Genomic DNA, 19,032 nt, shown 5'->3' with positions numbered 1-19,032 from the left:
AGTAAGAACAATTACCAAGAACAAAAATGGGAAAGATAATGGATCTAAGTCATAGAGTCTTGATATTATTCTAAATCAAGTTTTGGAAATATTTTTTGTTCACACTAATAATACAAAATAGTAATAATAATTGCAGACACACTGCAGAAATGGCAGTACAAGGATGAAAAAAATGACTATTTCTGGTCTCCTCCCTTATGAGGCTACGAGGAAAGTGAAATAAGAACGTAATCTTGGCGCTTAAAAGTCAAAAGTACCGAGTGGGACCCGTAAATATTATATTTTAATTTAACAAGTTAAAAATTACTCATTCTTTTAATTTAAATAAACTTATTTAATTGAGTTTGAAATTTATGATCTTAAATACACTTTAATATTTGTTTGTAGTCGTTTCATGATTGACATGCACCAATAATATGAAGAATAAATTAACTTACAATATTATAAAGAAAAAATAGGGTATGAGGTAGAATTATTATATAAAAACTATATTTTTATATAAAATTATTATTAATAAAATTTATACACTATATTTTTATTTTTAGTTTTCTTCTAACTTTTGAGACGTAAAACTATAAACTGATTTTCTAATTGTTATGAAGATTAATTAATTTAAATATTTCTTTTAATGAGGATTAGAAAGCCTGATTCAAAAAAATATTAATAATGATAATATTGTATTATACTTTTTTTTGGGTGTGATTGATTGTCCAACATTGTTTTTGTTATTGTAGTTATAATAACGTGGTTAATTTTATATTTAAAAGTGATACCTAAAGCATTTATGCGTTAATGTTCCAAGTGTTGCCTATTCGGCAACAATTTATACAATCAAACCTCTTTATAACAATCTCGTTTGTTTCGATATTTTTTAACTGCTATAGTGAAGTGCTGTAAAAAATATATATTATAACATAACATAAAAATTGATTCCAAGAAAACTTGGCACCCCCTTCGTACATTTATACCAAGCACCCCTTCAAATGCAGAAATATACACATGGAACTTAATTATACCAAGTTCAAGCTAATGAGTTACATCTCTTGAATTCAAAACCTCAAATTTACAACATACACTATTTCTAACAACTACACATAAAACGTGTGAACAATTTACAGATGCTAATCAACTCAAGATACAAAAAACACCAAGTCCAGAAACAAAAAAATGAAGAAAAGTTGAAAGTAATATTCAACCAAATACAAACTATTTTTCTCCCTCTACCTCCAGAATTTTTCCTTCACACCACTTGTAGATCCATATCTTGAGGTGGCAGAATATATTTGCTCAAATCAGTGGCGAAGCCAGAATTTTCGTTAAAAGGTGTCAAAATTTATAAAAGTAAACATACCAGGAAATTTAGGGGAGTCAATACATAATTTTTTAACTAGCTACACAGTGTATTTTTCCTGCGAAGGGGTGTCACCCTTCCTATAAGGTGGCTCCGCCACTGGCTCAAATGCTTCGATCATATACAACAGTTGTGAACGTCGTGGTAGCTTGAGAAGAACTCGTGGATGGCACAGTTGAATTGTCTAAATATTGAGATCCTGAGGATAATACATAATCATATGCCGCGTTAATTTGTTCAGGGCGAGGTTTAGGAGCAGTTTTAACCTTGAGATCCATGAAATCAGAGATCAAGCCTGGTTTTGTTATCTTATTGTCATCGACCTCAATCTGGCCAGTTAGCATCTTGAGAATAGTCGACATGGATGGACGAAGCTTTAACGCATCTTGAGTGCAGAGAAGCCCAATTTTCAAGAATCTGCAGGCTTGTTCAGCATCAAAGTCCCCGTCCAGAGACGTGTCTACGAGCAATATCAGTTCCTTTCTTTCATAGACTTGCCATGTCTGTAACACACACAAAAATGATTAACTATAGCTTTCGCCTTTCAGACGACGACAACAACAATAACAACCCAGTATAATCCCACTAGTGGGGTCTGGGGATGGTAGTGTGTACGCAGACCTTACCCCTACCCTGGGGTAGAGAGGCTGTTTCCGATAGACCCTCGGCTCCCTCCCTCCAAGAACTCCCCACCTTGCTCTTGGGGTGACTCGAACTCACAACCTCTTGGTTGGAAGTGGAGGGTGCTCACCACTAGAGCAATCCACTCTTGTCAACTATAGCTTTCAGAATGTCATTTAAAGCGTGACACAATATTGTTCTTCGATTGGTACTTCGTCGTTATATTGATCTTTCAGTGATTCATATTTCATTGCCACAAGAAAATTTAATGTACTTCCAAAAGTATAGTTTTAAAGAGCATGAACTCATTAATCAGGACACATTAATTTCGCTTTTTGTGTGTGATCTAGTGAAATGCAGCAATAACGCAATCTTTAAAATGAATGTATTGTTTGAGACGTCATACCCTTTCAAGGAGATATTGTTCGTCAATTGGTAAACGTGTATTTGTGTTGCATCTTCCAGTGACGATTTCTATCAGAAGAACACCATAACTGTAAACATCTGATTTACGAGTCGCTTGGCCTCTAATTGCATACTCTGGTGCCAAATAACCTCTGGTCAAAAGACGTGGATTTTAGTGTATGATACTATATCTCAGAGTATTTAGTAGAAAGGAGTAAGTAAATGCGGGTTCAAAAGTAACATAATGATTGCAGAAACACTGGATTACATGGTACTCCCTCCGTTTTAATTTAGATGAGCTAGTTTGACTCGGCACAGAGTTTAAGAAAAAGAAGAAGACTTGTAAAACTTGTGGTCTTAAAAGCTTAAGGGTAAAAGGTTTGTGGGTCCATGACATTTGTGTGGTTATAAAACCTTCTCATTAAGGGTAAAATGAAAGTTTAAAGTTGAATTATTTCCAAATTTAGAATTGTGTCATTTATTTTGGAACAGACTAAAAAGAAAAGTACCTCATCTAATTTGAAACAGAAGTAGTATTACTTAACCAGAAGGTGCTATACCATAGAAAGCAACAGAATATGATAACATTGAACAACAAGTAATTTGATCATACTTTTTTAGTGGTGAATTGTCCATATATTATGCAGTCATTTATTTGGTACCGCCCAAAGGGCGGAAACTGCCATTCTAACTCTTCTCGGGGGATTCCATCCACAAACGCAAAACATAATTACTTGCATAACTCCAATTGACAAGTCACTACTAGTATCACCATAAAATGTAACTTCCTATTCTGTAAAGCAGCTAAGAACATATCAAAGGTCCAGAAATCAAGTTATATGAGGAATATTGATTTCTATTAGTAGGAGTTATATGAGACATTAACAAACACACTATGCAATTCCTCTATTCATATCAGCCATGATCTCAAAAAATCTACTATTGACATGCTTTTGAGCACGAACTCGAGATGGAACTTGACAACAGAACGGTAAGAAGAGACATCAGCAAAGTTTGAAGATAGGATTCTTACATGGTTCCAGCCACGCGTGTACTAACATGAGTCATGTTGGGAGGGATGAGCTTTGCCAGGCCAAAATCTGAAATCTTGGGTGTCAAGTCTTTGTCAAGGAGAATATTACTCGCTTTGATATCACGGTGAATTATATGTGGCTTCACTTGCTCATGAAGATAAGCTAGCCCCTTTGCAACTCCAATGCAGATTTTAGTCCGTGTTCGCCAACTGAACTGGATGCTACTGTGACCTCCACCTATGTGCAAAATATATAGAAGAATTATATTTAAGTATTTAATCTAACCCTCTAGAAGCTATGGTCACTCAAGTGGCGCAAGATACTAGAAATCGTGGAGTTTTTAGTGTAATTCAAATTATAAAATAGTAGAGGAAACATTGTTGGGTATCTAACCTAATCCAAAGCTGATAGGAATTGGACTAACAGCATATCTAGTTTGCCTCAGAGAAAGCACATTAGGAATCTGTGTATAGTTATCAAGACTGCAAAACTATAGCAACAACAAGGAGCAAGAAACAACGCGTCGGAGTTCTTCAAGATTCAGTACCTATAGACTGCAGGATCTCTGCCGCAAATCTAGCAAGAAGGACAGAATCATTTCACTCGTTTTATGTCTCACAACACATTGATTGTTCAAGTCCATATTTTCGCATCAACTTCATGCTGAATCATGTGAATTACAGAACACTCCTTAGTCTTCTCGACCTTTTAGCTCTCAATTGAACTAAAACTTCAAACATCTTGTCTCAAAATGTTAACTTGGTAAACACTCGTCTTAATCTACACCCCCCCCCCCCAAACAGAACACACACACACAATCCTTGCTTAATCACTAACTCAAACAAGGTCTAAAACACTAGGTGTAACATCTAAAATTTTGCTAAAAGTCCCAAAAAAAAAAAATAAGAATTACCGAGAAGTGTTTGAGCAAGGCTGTTATTCTCAAGATAGTTGTAGATCAATATCCTGTGATCATCTTCTATACAACAGCCATAGAGTTTGACTAAATTTTCATGCTCAACGTCTGAAATTACTTTAATTTCTGTCAAGAACTCCTTGACACCTTGCTTTGATTCACTAGAAAGGACCTTTATAGCAGCCATCTTTCCACTTCTTAGCCTTCCCTGCTCGTACCATCATATAGAAAAAACCAAAGGTATAAGACTTCTTAAAGACATAATATTTGAACCACCAATTCATATCAATACAGAAGGGGAAAAAATCGTCATTACCTTGTAAACAGAACCAAATCCACCCTCTCCAATTTTATTGACAGGACTAAAATCATCAGTGGCAATTCTTAACTCTTTATAGGAGAAAAGAATAACGTTCTTGACACCAGAGAGCTCTGTTGTGAATCAATTTATTAGATTGTTTTCGATATACTGAACAAATTAACATCCAAAAATAATATATATGGCGGACCAATAGTGCTTACCATCATCAAATTCGGACGGATGCCTAGTTGATGGATGATGTTTTCGACAGAATAAAGAAGGGAAGCAAGTCATAACTTTAGGATGCAACAGTGACCTTCTGTATATGATATCAATCAAAAGCTGCTTCAGAAGAAACCGAAACCAAAACCAAAATCAGAGCCTGCAAAATTAAAGAAAAGTCTCACTGCTCAGTAAATTGGCATATCATAGTTTATTGAAATGCACTACTATATAAAAAGGATAGCATAACATATCATGGTTAACATGGGTACAAGAAGGTACTATATAAAGAAAGTCCAAACTGCGGGATGGAGTTAAGTGATTTAAGTTTAGTTTCACTATTCTTTTATTGACTTGCATTTAAAGGTAACCTTCTCCTTATGTCAAACTATCCTCAATCTCTATTTCCTCTAAAGCTACTATTTGTTTTCTTATTTCCTTCTTCATTGAATTTCAACTCAGTTTATCAACTTGACGGGGCATGGAATATTCAAGAAACGGACTTTGAGCCTAAATAAACCTCGAAAGCTAGCTCATGACGTGAGGATTGCATAAGACTATATAAAGAGACCAATTACCCCATCCTATAACCGACATAGGACTATTCTAACACGGAAGCAGACAAGGCTAAAGAAAATGCACCTAAGAATGAATATTGGCAGCAAAGTATCATGTTTAAGTTCCAATAAGACAGGAACTCAAAGGAAAAGGAGAAAAAAACAGTGAAGCATAATGAAACAATTTCTGAGCCAAAAATACAGCTCATTCTGTTGGAGCTTATTATTATTAATCTTCAGTCATGTAAATATTTAATACCATAAACTTCAAATCGTGGCGTCGCCTCACTCATATCCAATAATTAGCTTGTTTGAGAAAAAAATTAAATAAAAGAGCATATACAAATACACAAATTTAGCACATATAATTTATGTTTATCTAATTGAGCTGTATCAATTTAGTATCTTACTTTCAAAGCTCATTAAGGGTATTCTCAACTCAATACTTACTTCAAATTCAACCCCAGAAAATCCAAAAAAGACAAAAGGAAGAAGAACAAGAAGTACAGGTAAAAATTAGCAACCAAGATTCAACTACAACAACAACAACCCAGTAAAATTATACAGGTGTGGGTGTGGGGAGGGTAGTGTTCTATGGAGCACAGAGTTGTTTCTGATAGAAACTCGGCTTAAGAAAAATAAAAAGAGTAAAAGAGACAACATATCATTACCATCAACAGAAACCATAAAAATAATAATACCATCACCAAGAAATAGATGAAACACAATAACAATAACCAGTAAAGAAGGGCAGATGCTATAAAAAATGGAACTACAGAGTCAAATATTTAGAGGAATTCTTAAAAAGATTGGAACTTTGAGAAGACCAACTAATTTAAGCTTGGTTCTTGATCTCAAAGTAACATCAATAAAAAAACAAAAAAAGTGACATCAACTAGGCCATTTGTTGTATGTTATAGATAAAGATGGGGAATCAAGATCATGAAAAACACAAAAAAGAAAAACAGTAAGAAAGTAGAAAAACCAAAAAAAAAGAATAAGAACCAGCAAAGAACAAAGAATTGAGAAGTACCTCAAAAATAGCAGAAAACAAAAGCAGGTGAAATTTTTGTTCTTTTGGCAAATGTTTTTTGAGGTTTCTGTTGGCTTGGTACTATAGTAAGAACAATTACCAAGAACAGAAATGGGAAAGATAATGGATCTAAGTCATAGAGTCTTGATATTATTCTAAATCAAGTCTTGGAAATATTTTTTGTTCACACTAATAATACAAAATAGTACTAATAATAATTGCAGACACGCTGCAGAAATAGCAGTACAACGATGAAGAAATGACTATTTCTGGTCTCCTCCCTTATGAGGCTACGAAGAAAGTGAAATAAGAACGTAATCTTGGCGCTTAAAAGTCAAAAGTACCGAGTGGACCCGGAAATATTATCTTTTAATTTAACAGTAAAAAATTACTCAATTCTTTTAATTTAAATAAACTTATTTAATTTAATTGAGCATAAAGTTTTTCTTTTTTTGAAATTTATGATACTAAACATAATATAATATTTGTATAGTTATAAAAAAATTAAAATTTATTATTTTAAATATGTAATAATTATTTATCTAATTATAAAAATTTCTCAGTAAGATAAAATAAAAAGTATCAATTATATTATTTTTAAATTTAGAAAGAATAATTCCATTCTTATCGGGGTGGGGCTAGCCTGTTCGGGTGTTGTCTTGGATTATTAGTGGTGTAAGTTTGTGTCCACTCAATTTTTGTTTTCATAACACGGTGGCTCTATCACTAGTTGTTGTTATTGCTTTTTCATTTATTTTTTGTTTTCTACGATGCTTATATTATCTTTATGATTTTTTGTTGTTGTCACAAATTCTATTGTCTATTTTCGTTTTCTTGAGCTGAAGGTCTCTCGAAAATAGCCTCTTTACCCCTCCGGGGTAAGGGTAAGGTCTGCGTACATTCTGCCCTCTCCAGACTCCACTTGTATGATTTTACTGGATTGTTGTTATTCTTGTTTTAAATTTAGAAATAATAATTCGAAGGAAATCACATACAATAAAAGAAATTCGCATATAAAAAATTACAGAATTGCGAGACTAATATTAATACTATCGGCATGAATAATAAACATGCATGCCTACCTATTAACCTTCTACCTAATTCTCGACTTCCATATCCTCATATCGAGAGTTATGTTTTTAGTAAGCTTAAGTTGCACATGTCCTGCCTAATCACATCACTCTCGATATGGAGGTCTATCGGAAATAATCTCTACTTTCATAAGATAAGAGTGAGATCAACGTACACACTACCCTCCCCAAATCTCATCTTGTGAGATTATATTGGTTTGATACAACTAAAAATAGATTTAACATAAATTGGAACAAAAAGAAATTATAAGATATTTTATTCAAATATATCAGCCTAACACGTGGCCCTGGCTGATATTTTATGGCGCCTACATGTGTCTCTGGGTCCATGGACACACCTTGACCTACTCCCAAAACCCAAGGTCAACCACCAAACTTAAAATTGTGTAAAAAGAAGTGAAAAAATTTCTGAAAAGTAAAACTAAAAAAAATAAAAAAGCTTTATAAAATTTGTAATTAAATATCATTCGGTAAAAGTGTTTTCAAATATTAAAAACTCACTCACTCTAAAAGCTTTTTCATTGAATAAATTGTTTTTCAAAATTTTGAAACACACACCAATCGTTTTCATCTGTACCTAGAATGAAACCAAAAATGAAATTCAAATAACCACTTTTATAGGTCGTGCAACTTTAATACATAATTAAAGATTATGTTTATACGAGAAAAAAATATATGTGTACCTGATAAATATTGTTGCTTGATACGTTTTTAGGAGAAGTGATGCTATTATGTTTACACAGAGTATATATAAAAATGAGTAAATATTATAAGATTTTATCATCTTAGTATTATATTTCACACCATCTTGCAAAATACGCAGAGTATTAATTAGCCAGAATTACATGATAATAAAAGTATATAAAGAAGAATTACAGGTTGTGTTTAGTCTAAAGAATATAGAGCAAGTTATATATGCCTACCACAAACGAAATTCTATGTCAGCTTAAGAATTTGAGCTTATAAACTTCAAAAGTAGGCAACTTGATTCAAAATATTGGGAGTTGACTATTCCTATGTTCTTTTCTACTAAACAGTATATTCAAATCTCGTTTGTTTCGAATATTTTTACATGTTATAGTGAAGTGCTGTTATAGAGAACATATATTATAACATAACATAAAAATTGGTTCCGAAAAAACTTGATTTTTATAGTGAAGTGTTGTTTTTGTAGTAGTAATAATAACAGCCCTTCACTACTTTATTCTTTCTTAGCATTAGGTCACCTTTTTCCACTTTTTGAAAATCCAATTAATTGCAGCAATGTCAAGTGAGCTTAGTCCTTGTAATGTAATATGGATCTTTATATTTCTTGTGTTCATACGAAGATAAAAATATTAGTAGGTGATTTCTTTCGTCTGTCCAAACTTAAGTGAAAGTGGAGGGGCACCAAAATTTGAGCAAATGCTAGGTCGAAATCGAAACACTAAAAGTCAAAGTTGTGCCTCCTAAATCAACCAATGCAATTGCATATGATTTAAATCTTAGGTTGTCAATCATATATATATATATATATATATATATATATAATTTTTTCCGAAATTACCGGGAGACGTTGATCCTCCTACCCAAAGGATAAGTCCGCCTCCGATGAAAATAAGTGGTACTCTGTAAAATTAATCGACATGCATACAAACTGGCCTAAGTATTATAGTTATACTTTTTTTTTTATCTCTTATGGGATAACATATCTATAAATTCAAAGTAATCATAGACAAAGATGTTTGCACTGTATTTGACAGTGAATCTAGTTATTTGCTAAATTATGGAGTAGTATAGTTAGAAGCCAATATTAATCCACCATGTCAAGAAGGGGAAAATAGGAATTTTCTAAAACAACAAAAAGGGAAGTCTTTGGATTTCATAAAACTAAAAGAGAATGAAGCCTGATATTACCATCTCCTAACTTAATAGTAATGAAAAGCTGCAATCTTTAAAAGAATTTGGTTCAAGATTTTAATACAACCCCACCATAGCCGTAAATATCAAACAAGCAAACATTACTTTTGTTGGGTAGCATTTAAAGGACACAACTCTTTTTTTCCTAAGATGGATGTGGATAAATAACAACTCCTACTTTTTTCAATCACTCTATTTTAATTCCAATACATCAAATTTGACCAATACTTTTTTCAATCAATTCTTCTCTATTGCTATAATCATGACAAGTGTTGCTGCCAAAGTTGCAGTCATTGGTAGTGGAAGTAAGCCACCAAATACAACTGATATTCCATTCTTGTCCAAAATTGTGAAAATTTGATTACAAAACTAACAAAAATGGGTTTCTTTTTTCAGTTTCAGGAGCTGTTTGTGCATCAACTTTGGCCAAGAATGGAATTTCAGTTACCCTTTTTGAGTCTGCTAGAGGCCCAGGTGGCCGCATGTCTCAAAGAAGGTAATATACCTTTTCTTTATAATTAATTACCATTAATTGCTCCTATTGAAATGTTTTAACTATAATCAAGAATTGATGTAATGGGTTTTTTTGTAAAAAATTGATCTTTAATTAGGGAAAAGGCTGAAGATGGGAGGGAGCTGTATTTTGATCACGGTGCTCCTTATTTCACTGCCAGTAATCCTGATGTGCTGAGACTTATTTGTGACTGGCAATCAAAAGGACTTGTTGCTGAGTGGAAAGAAAAATTTGCTACTTTTGATTTTGCTTCTAAGCAATTTCTTGATATTGAAGAGGTTCCACAAATTTCCAGTATTAGTATTTAGTCTTCTTTATGTATTATTCCTACTAGAATATCTCCGTTGATGCTTGCATCAAGGTAGGCTGCCTGCATCGTACCCTTGGGATGCGGCCCTTCCCCGAACCCTGCGTGAACGCAGAATGCTGCCTACATCGTACCCTTTGGGTGTGGCCCTTCCCTTCCCTTCATGAATGTGGGATGTTGCCTACATCATAACTCTCGGGATGTGACCCTTCTCGGACCCTGCCCGCCTTTTTTATGTATTATTCCTACTATAATATCTCTGACCATTGTCATTTTCTACACATTGAGGACTATTTCTTTGTAGCTCGTGTTTAATTGTTGTTTCTAAATTTTTTTTTTTTTTTTGGGGGTTGGGGGGGGGGGGGGGGGGGGGGGGGGGGTTTTACATTCACTATTTTTTTTAAATGAGTTTGATAGGTTGGTAAGGTTGTGTCAATATTTAAGATAAAAAAGATTGAAAATAAAAAGATTTGATTCTCTTTGACTATTCATGTGGATGACTATAGGTCTATACATTTATTCAATTTATTCACTTGGATTGAACTTTCAAACATGTCATAACTAAGGGATTATTCAAGATTTGTCAGCAGTTTATCTTGGGAAATTCCTAATAAATGATCAAATGTAAGATCATTGAGATAAAGAAAGAACATTGATATGTATTGGCTCTAACCACTACTGAAAATGATAAAAGCAAATGTGTTTCCTTTCCTCTACAGAACATTTTGCGCTTTACGGCCATAGCAATTTAATAATAGTACATAGCCACAGGGTTGACATGCATATAATAATAAGGTTTTACTAATACTTCTTTCTCTTACTCTTATTTTAATTCAGGAAAGTTCGGACAAGAAATATGTCGGTTTTCCAGGAATGAATTCAATTTGTAAATCATTATGCCAGGAGCCTGGTATGTTATCGATATTGCTGGATTTCATTCTTTGAAATGCTTTTCCCTAATTAACATGAACTACCACCTACCTGAGTTTACTAATTTTCTATTTGAACTGTGTAGGAGTTCAAAGTAGGTTCGGGGTAGGTGTTGGGAGGTTGGAGTGGTTGGATAATGAAGATTCATGGTCATTGATGGGTTTAGATGGCGAAAGTCTTGGTTATTTTACGGGAGTCGTGACATCAGATAAAAGTACATTTTCTCCCAAGTTCACTAATGTAACAGGAAAACCTATGCCTATTGGTAAGACATATCTCTACGTACATTCTTTTTGTTGGTTTATAATTTCATTGGTTTGATTCAAGGGTTAGTTGATTGCAGTTGCATTATTTAAGACCCACATAATAAAATATGTAGTAGTTGCTTTTGTGAGATATGCCATTTACTTCCAGTTATTTATTCGTGTTTTTACAATACGCTAGTGGCCATTCCATATTTTAATGGTTCAGGTCCAACAACAACAACAACATACCCAGTGTAATCCCACGAGTGGGGTTTGGGAAGGGTAGTGTGTTTCCAGACCTTACCCTTACCCGGTGCAGGTAGAGAGTCTGTTTCCAATAGACCCTCGCCTCAAGATAAATTGAATTGATTATCTAAATATATTTGGTCAATGTGATCCAGAAAGAAGGAATAATATGAGGGTTTACTTAATGATGATTGTATTTAACAGAGTCTGTTTATGTTCATGCATATTTTACTCCTTGCTTTTGTGTTGTCATGCAAAACTCTTCAGCGTGTTATCTGTTGTGTATATGTTACGCTCATATATTTTTGACATATATTTATGTCAGACTGACTGGTTTTTCGTTCATTGATCACTTTTTCTTTTTTAAATGCTGGTGTTTTTTGATAACTTAACAAGATTTGCATTTGAGCGGACTATTATTGGATCATGACTAATTCTTTTTCCAGTATAAGAAATGTAACCTTCTTTCAATCAAGACATGTTAGCAATGTTATTTATGAGGTCTTAGCTCCTTTCATGTAGACATGGGCAAATTTCCAGAAATACCGTTGAAGATAACAGAAATTCCTGTTAGTCCGCGCTTTGCTCTCATGCTGGCGTTTGAAGAGCCTTTGTCTGAGGTAAGATATGCTCTGCCCATAGATACATTTCTTTTAGTAGACATGTCGTCAATACACTTTACCTTGCCCCTTACTCATTTCTGTTTAGATTCAGCTAACTTCTAAAATGCGTCTGATGTTATACTTCATTGCTTGTTCTGAGTTCGTTAAAATGGTTATAGGAACAAGCATTTAATTGAATGATCCCATCACTAGATCGAAATAAAAAAGTGATTTTTTTCTGCTTAGCCTCAACTAGTTGACAAGAATTTCTGATGGAATATGTCTTTCTTTCTTTCATATTTGAGATACCAATAAGAGGCTTCTCGTTCAAGAATTCAGAAGTTCTACGTTGGGCACACTGTGACAGCAGCAAACCAGGACGTTCACATAATAGGTATATGTTTATGTTGTTAATGAGAAGATCAATATTGTGACTGACAACAACAAACAAAAAATAGATGTAGCAGATTAATGTTGTGAGGAGACTTGAGCATAATATTTCCACCTATATATACTAGTGCTGTATTTGATCATATTGCGCTTTTCTTTCCCCCAATGAAGTGAATGCTGGGTGTTGCACTCAACTGCGGAGTATGCTCGGGATGTTATTGCCAAGACAGGACTTCAGAAGCCTTCGAGTGCAACATTAACAAAAGTAGCTGAAGAACTATTTCAAGAATTTCAAAGCACAAAGCTCAATATACCTCAGGCATTTTTTAAGAAAGCTCATCGATGGTTGGTATCTAACATATACAACTGCTCAGTTTTAGTTTCAGATTTCGTTTACTGCATGCAATCCTTTTTCTGAAACAGACAAAATATTCTCCCTTTGAATTTTCCTAATAATGGAGCTGTTCCTTGGCATATCCAATAAGCACTTGAAAATTTCTTTTAGTATATCTTAACAAGGCCTATCAAGCTATCCAATCACGTAAGGAATTACTGTTCATCACTTACAAGTTCAACGACGCATCTGGACTTAATCACCCTCTAATTGGTGGATGCATTCTGTTTACTATATGGTTTGATTACCTACCACAACTAATTATAGGCTATTATACCTACTTGTGAATAATCCATTATTTTTATCAATTTTTCTCATCCAAATATTCTCGTTTTTTTGTTGTTGTTGGGGAGCGGGGAATTTTCCTTATTTTTTTTCTGGTATCGGCTTCAGAACAGTGGGACTTTAGCTGTTCCTACAATCACATATCAAATTGTGCCTGTAGTGCTCTTCACATTTCGTGACTTATCTTGATGTAATCAGGAATTCTGATTACTTAGTCCAAATGCCATGATAATATTAATTTCTTTGTTCTTCACCCCAGGGTGTGGCCTGGTCGATAAAGCTGGATTTAAGACCATAGGTGACTAGGGTCCGAATTCCAGTAGATACAAAAAATGATAGGTGATATCTTCCCTGTAGTTTAAGCCTTGCGGGCTGAGATATCTGATATTTGTATAAATTGTATTAGCGGGAGGATGCATGTACCCGATGGAATAGTAGATGTAGGCTCAAGATAGCCAAGACATGACCATTATCCAACAGAAATATGTAGATAATTATAGATTTCTCATTGTTGAGAGGCAATCCGCAATTATGCATCTTTGAGCTGAAATTATGTCTTGGAACCTTATTAGGCATGAAATAAAAATCAGCCTGGAGTTGTATAGTCGTGCTGTTGTTTGAAGTGCTTAGACATGCATTCCTGGAAAATGTAGAATTGCCGCGTCGACTAGTTCTATAAAATTATCTCTGTTCTGCCCTCTAAGAAAAAAGATAGAATTATAAAGACACCATCCTTTCTTCTCTCTTCTCTCAAGGCGCGCGCAGTTTTTTCGTTTTTATGTTGTACTCTATTTCATATCATAATTATACTGCTATTGCATGTGAATATCTCAGGGGCAGTGCATTTCCAGCAACAAGCATAGCAGGAGATGAGAAATGCCTTTGGGACGCGAAGAAAAGGCTGGCAATATGCGGAGATTTTTGTGTTAGTCCAAATGTTGAAGGGGCTATCATTAGTGGATTGGCTGCTGCTGCTAAATGTTCTGAAGTGCTTTCGCGCTTATAGAGTGACATCATCTGTGTATCACGTAATAGTTACTTTACTGGTTTGTATATGCTTAACTGAGCATGTATAAGTGCAATGAAGACCAGAAGTAATCAGAGGCGGATCGAGTATTTTGAGTTTATGGGTTGCTACAACGACGTCAAGCTAATTACAATAATAAGTGGGTTCGTAGTCAAATATTTATAGATATTTAGTAAATTTCTTAATACATATACAGTCGGGACACATGCTACTTGGTTCACGTCAACCACATGTTACATTGTGGATTTTCCCCTGGAAATAACTTGGTTATCTTGCTAAATTGTAGCAGTAGAGTCACATTGACCTAACAATCTTTTACTTCCTGTCTCCATCTGCTGGTCTTACCAGTTTGGGCCAATAATTCTTTATTAAAACTCATTTTCCATATCTTTGTTTTACTTTATTATTTTTGTATCATTGGCTGAACTTTAACTGAGCAATTTGGTTGTGTGACTCTCTGTATTTTTGAGTTAAATACGAAAATTTGCAACTCGATCTGGATTAGACGTACCATTCTCCTTATTAAGACTTTATACGAGTACTCACAAAGAAAAAAAGAGTAGTATGAATTCAGGATGATTTTCAACTTTTTGTATGTTAACGTCCACGCCATCTTCATGAATTAGGACGACGGACTCCGAATCCCCTAAAATTTAATGGGCCCATCAGAAACGACCTAATGAACAATAATCATCGCTTCGCTATGACTATTCCTCGTTTTTTGGCGTTTTACAGTCATAAAACAAGAATTCATGATGATTTCCGATTTTTCGTATGTTAATGTCTATACCATCATCATGAATTCGGGCGACGGGTTCCGAATCGCCTACAATTTTGTGGGCCCATCAGAAACGACCTAATGAACAATAGTCATTGTTTTACCGTGACCACTCTTTTTTTTGGCGTTTTATAAAACAAGAATTTATGACGATTTTTAATTTTTCGTGTGCTTTAGTCCATGTCATCTTCATGAATTCGAGCGACGGCCTCTAAATTGCCTAAAATTTTATGTGCCCATCAGAAACGATGGGCCCACCAAATTTTAGGCGATTAAGAGCCCGCCGCCCGAATTCATGAAGATGACATGGGCATTAGCATACGAAAAATTGGCAATAGTCCTAAATTCTTGTTTTATGGTCTTAAAACGCCAAAAAATGAGGAATGATCATGGAAAAGTATTGACTATTGTTCATTAAATCGGTTCTAATGGGCCCACAAAATTTTAGGCGATTTGGAGCCCGTCGCCCGAATTCATGAAGATGGCGTGGACATTAGCACAAGAAATATTAGAAAACATCTTAAATTCCTATTTTATGGCCCTAAAATGCCAAAAAATAAGGAACAGTCTTGGCGAAGTAATGACTATTGTTCATCAAGTTGTTTCTGATGAGCCCACAAAGTCCCCGAATTCATGCAAATGTCGTGGACATTAGCACACGAAAAATCGGAAATCATCATGAATTCCTGTTTTATGGCCCTAAAATCTCAATACACGAGGAACGGTCACGTCAATGCAATGATTATTATTCGGTCATTTGCGATAGGCCCATTAAATTTTAGGTGATTCGGAGTCCGTCACCCAAATTCATGAAGATGTCATGGACATTAATTAGCACATGAAAAATCGAAAATCATCTTGAATTCCTATTTTGTGGCCATAAAATTCAAAAAAATAACGAATCGTCATGGCGAAATAATGACTATTATTCATTAGGTAATTTTCAATAAGCCCAAAAACTTTTAGCTGATGCTGAGCCCATCGCCAGAATTCATGAAGATGGCGAGGACATTAGCACACGAAAAATTAGCAATCGTACTGAATTCCTCTTTAATGCCCCTAAAATACCAAAAACTGAGGATCATTCATGGATAAACAATAATTATTGTTCATTAGGTCACTCCTGATGTGCCCAAAACACTTTTGGCGATTTAGAACCCGTCGCCCGAATTCATGAAGACGTCATGGACATTAGCACACGATAAATTGGAAATCATCCTGAATTCATGTTTTATGGCCCTAAATGAGGTTCAGTAATGGCGAAGCAATGATATTATTCATTAGATCATTTCTAATAGGCCTACAAAAATTTAGGCGATTTGGAGCCCGTCAATTCACGAAGATGGCATGGACATTAGCGCACGAAAATTTTGAAATCGTTCCAAATTTCTGTTTTATGGCCCTAAAATACCAAAAAATGAGGAACGATCATGTTGAAGCAATGACTATTGTTCATTAGGTCTTTTCTGATGGGCCCACAAAATTTGGGTGATTCGGAGCCCGTCGTTCGAATTTATTAAGATAGCGTAGACATGAACACACAAAAATCGAAAATCGTCCTGAATTCCTATTTTGTGGCCCTAAAACGCCAAAAAATTAAAAATCGTTCTGAATTTCTGTTTTGTAGCTTTAAAATTTCAAAAAAAAAAAAAGAAGTAACGGTCTTGGTAAAGCTATGATTATTATTCATTAGGTTATTTTTTATAGGCCCACAAAATTTAAGGCGATGCTAAGCCAGTCACCCGAATTCATGAAGATGACGTGGGCATTAGCATACGAAAAATCGGAAATCAAACTGAATTTCTGTTTTATGGCCCTAAAATTCTAAAAAATAAGAAACGGTTGTGGAAAAGAAAAGGTTATTGTTCATTAGGTCATTTCTAATGGGTTACAAAATTTTAGGCGATTCGGAGTCCGTCACTGGAATTCATGAAGATGGCGTGGATATTAGCATACGAAAATTAAAAATCGCAGTGAATTCCTATTTTATGGTACTAAAACGATAAAAAATGAGGAATCGTCATGATGAAGCGATGATTATTGTTCATTAGGCTATTTTTGACGGGACCATAAAATATTAGGCGATTCGGAGCCCATCGCCCCAATTTATGAAAATGGCGTGGACTAAAGCACACAGAAAATTGAAAATCATCCTGAATTGCTATTTTATGGCCTTAAAATATTAAAAAAAAAAAGAGGAACGGTCATGGTTAAGCAATGACCATTATTCATGTCACGATCCAAAATTTAACTAGTTGTGATGGCACCTAACGCAACCCGCTAGGTAAGCCAATTAACAACTATCCAATTTAATGAGATTTATTGAGACAAATAAAAGATAAAATAACCGAACCTTAATACATTTTTCAATGACTGGTAGTACAAATCATGAGCTTCAAAGATTTAGAGTTTACAAAGCTGTTATGAAATAAAGTACATCATCTGTCTGAAATATACATTAACAAATTAAAATTCTAAAGCTACCATGATCGAGAGGCAGCTATGACTAGAACGCAAGTACATCTTCAAATTCAGTTCCCGCCGTGCACAACAACATCAACATCCAACATCCGCATGCAAGGTGTAGAAGTGTAGTATGAGTACAACCGACCCCATGTACTCAATAAGTAACAAACCTAACCTTAGGTTGAAAGTAGTGACGAGCTGGGACAAAGGTCAGAGTCTGACACTAATAACCAGCAATAGTTCATAACAATATAATGAAAGTAACACAAGTAATAACTCTACGATAAAAATGCTCATCTCGTTCACAGTTCCGGAAAAATAGTCATTTGCTTTTCAAGTATTACAATAAAACTCAAATCTTTTGCCAAAATCACCAAAAATATGAGTAAGTCTGAAAACTGTGATTTTTCTTCCCAAAACTTTTTCACAGGTAAATATTTCATTATCAAATGGCATGAGGAAAGTACATCTATATGCCTATATGTCAATGTGTATGAGAAGTCATGAATGACGTGATACCATACAATATGAGAAAAATGCATCTCTATGCATATATGACAAATGCGCATGTTGAATGCGATACAACATAGTGAACAACCATATGCATACTCTTCGAGTATCAATCCACTCGTTCCTCCCAGTCACCCAGTCCTCACAGTCACTCAGCACTCGCTCTCGGCACTCACACTCATTGGTACCTGCGCTCACCGTGGGTGTGCAGACTCCGGAGGGACTCTTTCAACCCAAGCGCTATAATAAGCCAACCATGACGTAAATCATAATAACATGTTGCGGTGTGCAGCCCGCTCCCATAAATATCACTCAAAAATAGGCCCTCGACGTCACTCAGTCATCAATCTCTCCAGTCTCTCAGGCTCACAATGTCATGAAAATCAGCTCAAAAATAATGATGTGATGTATCGATAAATGGCGATAGAGACTGGGATATGATATGTAGATGAATGCGTATGACTGAGTATGTAATTTCAATATAAACAGATAACTCAACAGCAAAAATGACCCCAGTGGGTCCTAAAAGGATAAACATATAGCCCAGACATAGTTTCTAACATGGATCACAGCTCAATCAGTCTAGCACGTAGATATTTCATGGATACAAATGAGATTAGGTGACTACATAGTACCACAGAAATAACCAAGTCACAATTCACACGGTGCACGCAAACACGCCCGTCACCTAGCATGTGCGTCACCTCAACACTAAACACATATCACGCATATTTGGGGTCCATACCCTCAGCACCAAGTTTAGAAGTATTACTTACCTTGAACAAGATAAATCCAATACCGAGCAAGACAACGATGCTCCAAAAATACCATCCTACACGTACGGACCTCCGAACGGCTCGAAACTAGCCAAAAGAAACTCAAATACATCAAATAAAGTCTAAGAAAAT

At 34.9% G+C, this 19,032-nt stretch overlaps 2 protein-coding genes across 2 annotated transcripts; one reads left to right on the top strand and one right to left on the bottom strand.

The window, feature by feature from the left end:
* Positions 1-994: 994 nt before the first annotated feature.
* LOC107822119 (cold-responsive protein kinase 1) lies at positions 995-6,734 on the bottom strand. Its single transcript, XM_016648622.2, has 7 exons — positions 6,441-6,734; positions 4,850-5,010; positions 4,644-4,759; positions 4,325-4,535; positions 3,411-3,648; positions 2,379-2,529; positions 995-1,854 (listed from the first exon to the last, which is right to left on the bottom strand). Exons 2-7 carry the CDS (start codon positions 4,920-4,922, stop codon positions 1,456-1,458), a joined length of 1,188 nt encoding a protein of 395 aa, XP_016504108.1. The 5' UTR covers positions 4,923-5,010; positions 6,441-6,734; the 3' UTR covers positions 995-1,455.
* Positions 6,735-9,428: 2,694 nt separating this feature from the next.
* Positions 9,429-14,755, top strand: LOC107822118 (uncharacterized). Its single transcript, XM_016648621.2, has 9 exons — positions 9,429-9,735; positions 9,827-9,926; positions 10,042-10,222; positions 11,089-11,161; positions 11,267-11,446; positions 12,195-12,292; positions 12,580-12,668; positions 12,836-13,009; positions 14,178-14,755. Exons 1-9 carry the CDS (start codon positions 9,585-9,587, stop codon positions 14,347-14,349), a joined length of 1,218 nt encoding a protein of 405 aa, XP_016504107.1. The 5' UTR covers positions 9,429-9,584; the 3' UTR covers positions 14,350-14,755.
* Positions 14,756-19,032: the final 4,277 nt, after the last annotated feature.

Source organism: Nicotiana tabacum, chromosome 12 (assembly GCF_000715075.1).
Source record: "Nicotiana tabacum cultivar K326 chromosome 12, ASM71507v2, whole genome shotgun sequence".
Lineage (NCBI taxonomy): Eukaryota > Viridiplantae > Streptophyta > Magnoliopsida > Solanales > Solanaceae > Nicotiana > Nicotiana tabacum.
This window is presented reverse-complemented; position numbering and strand designations above follow the sequence as displayed.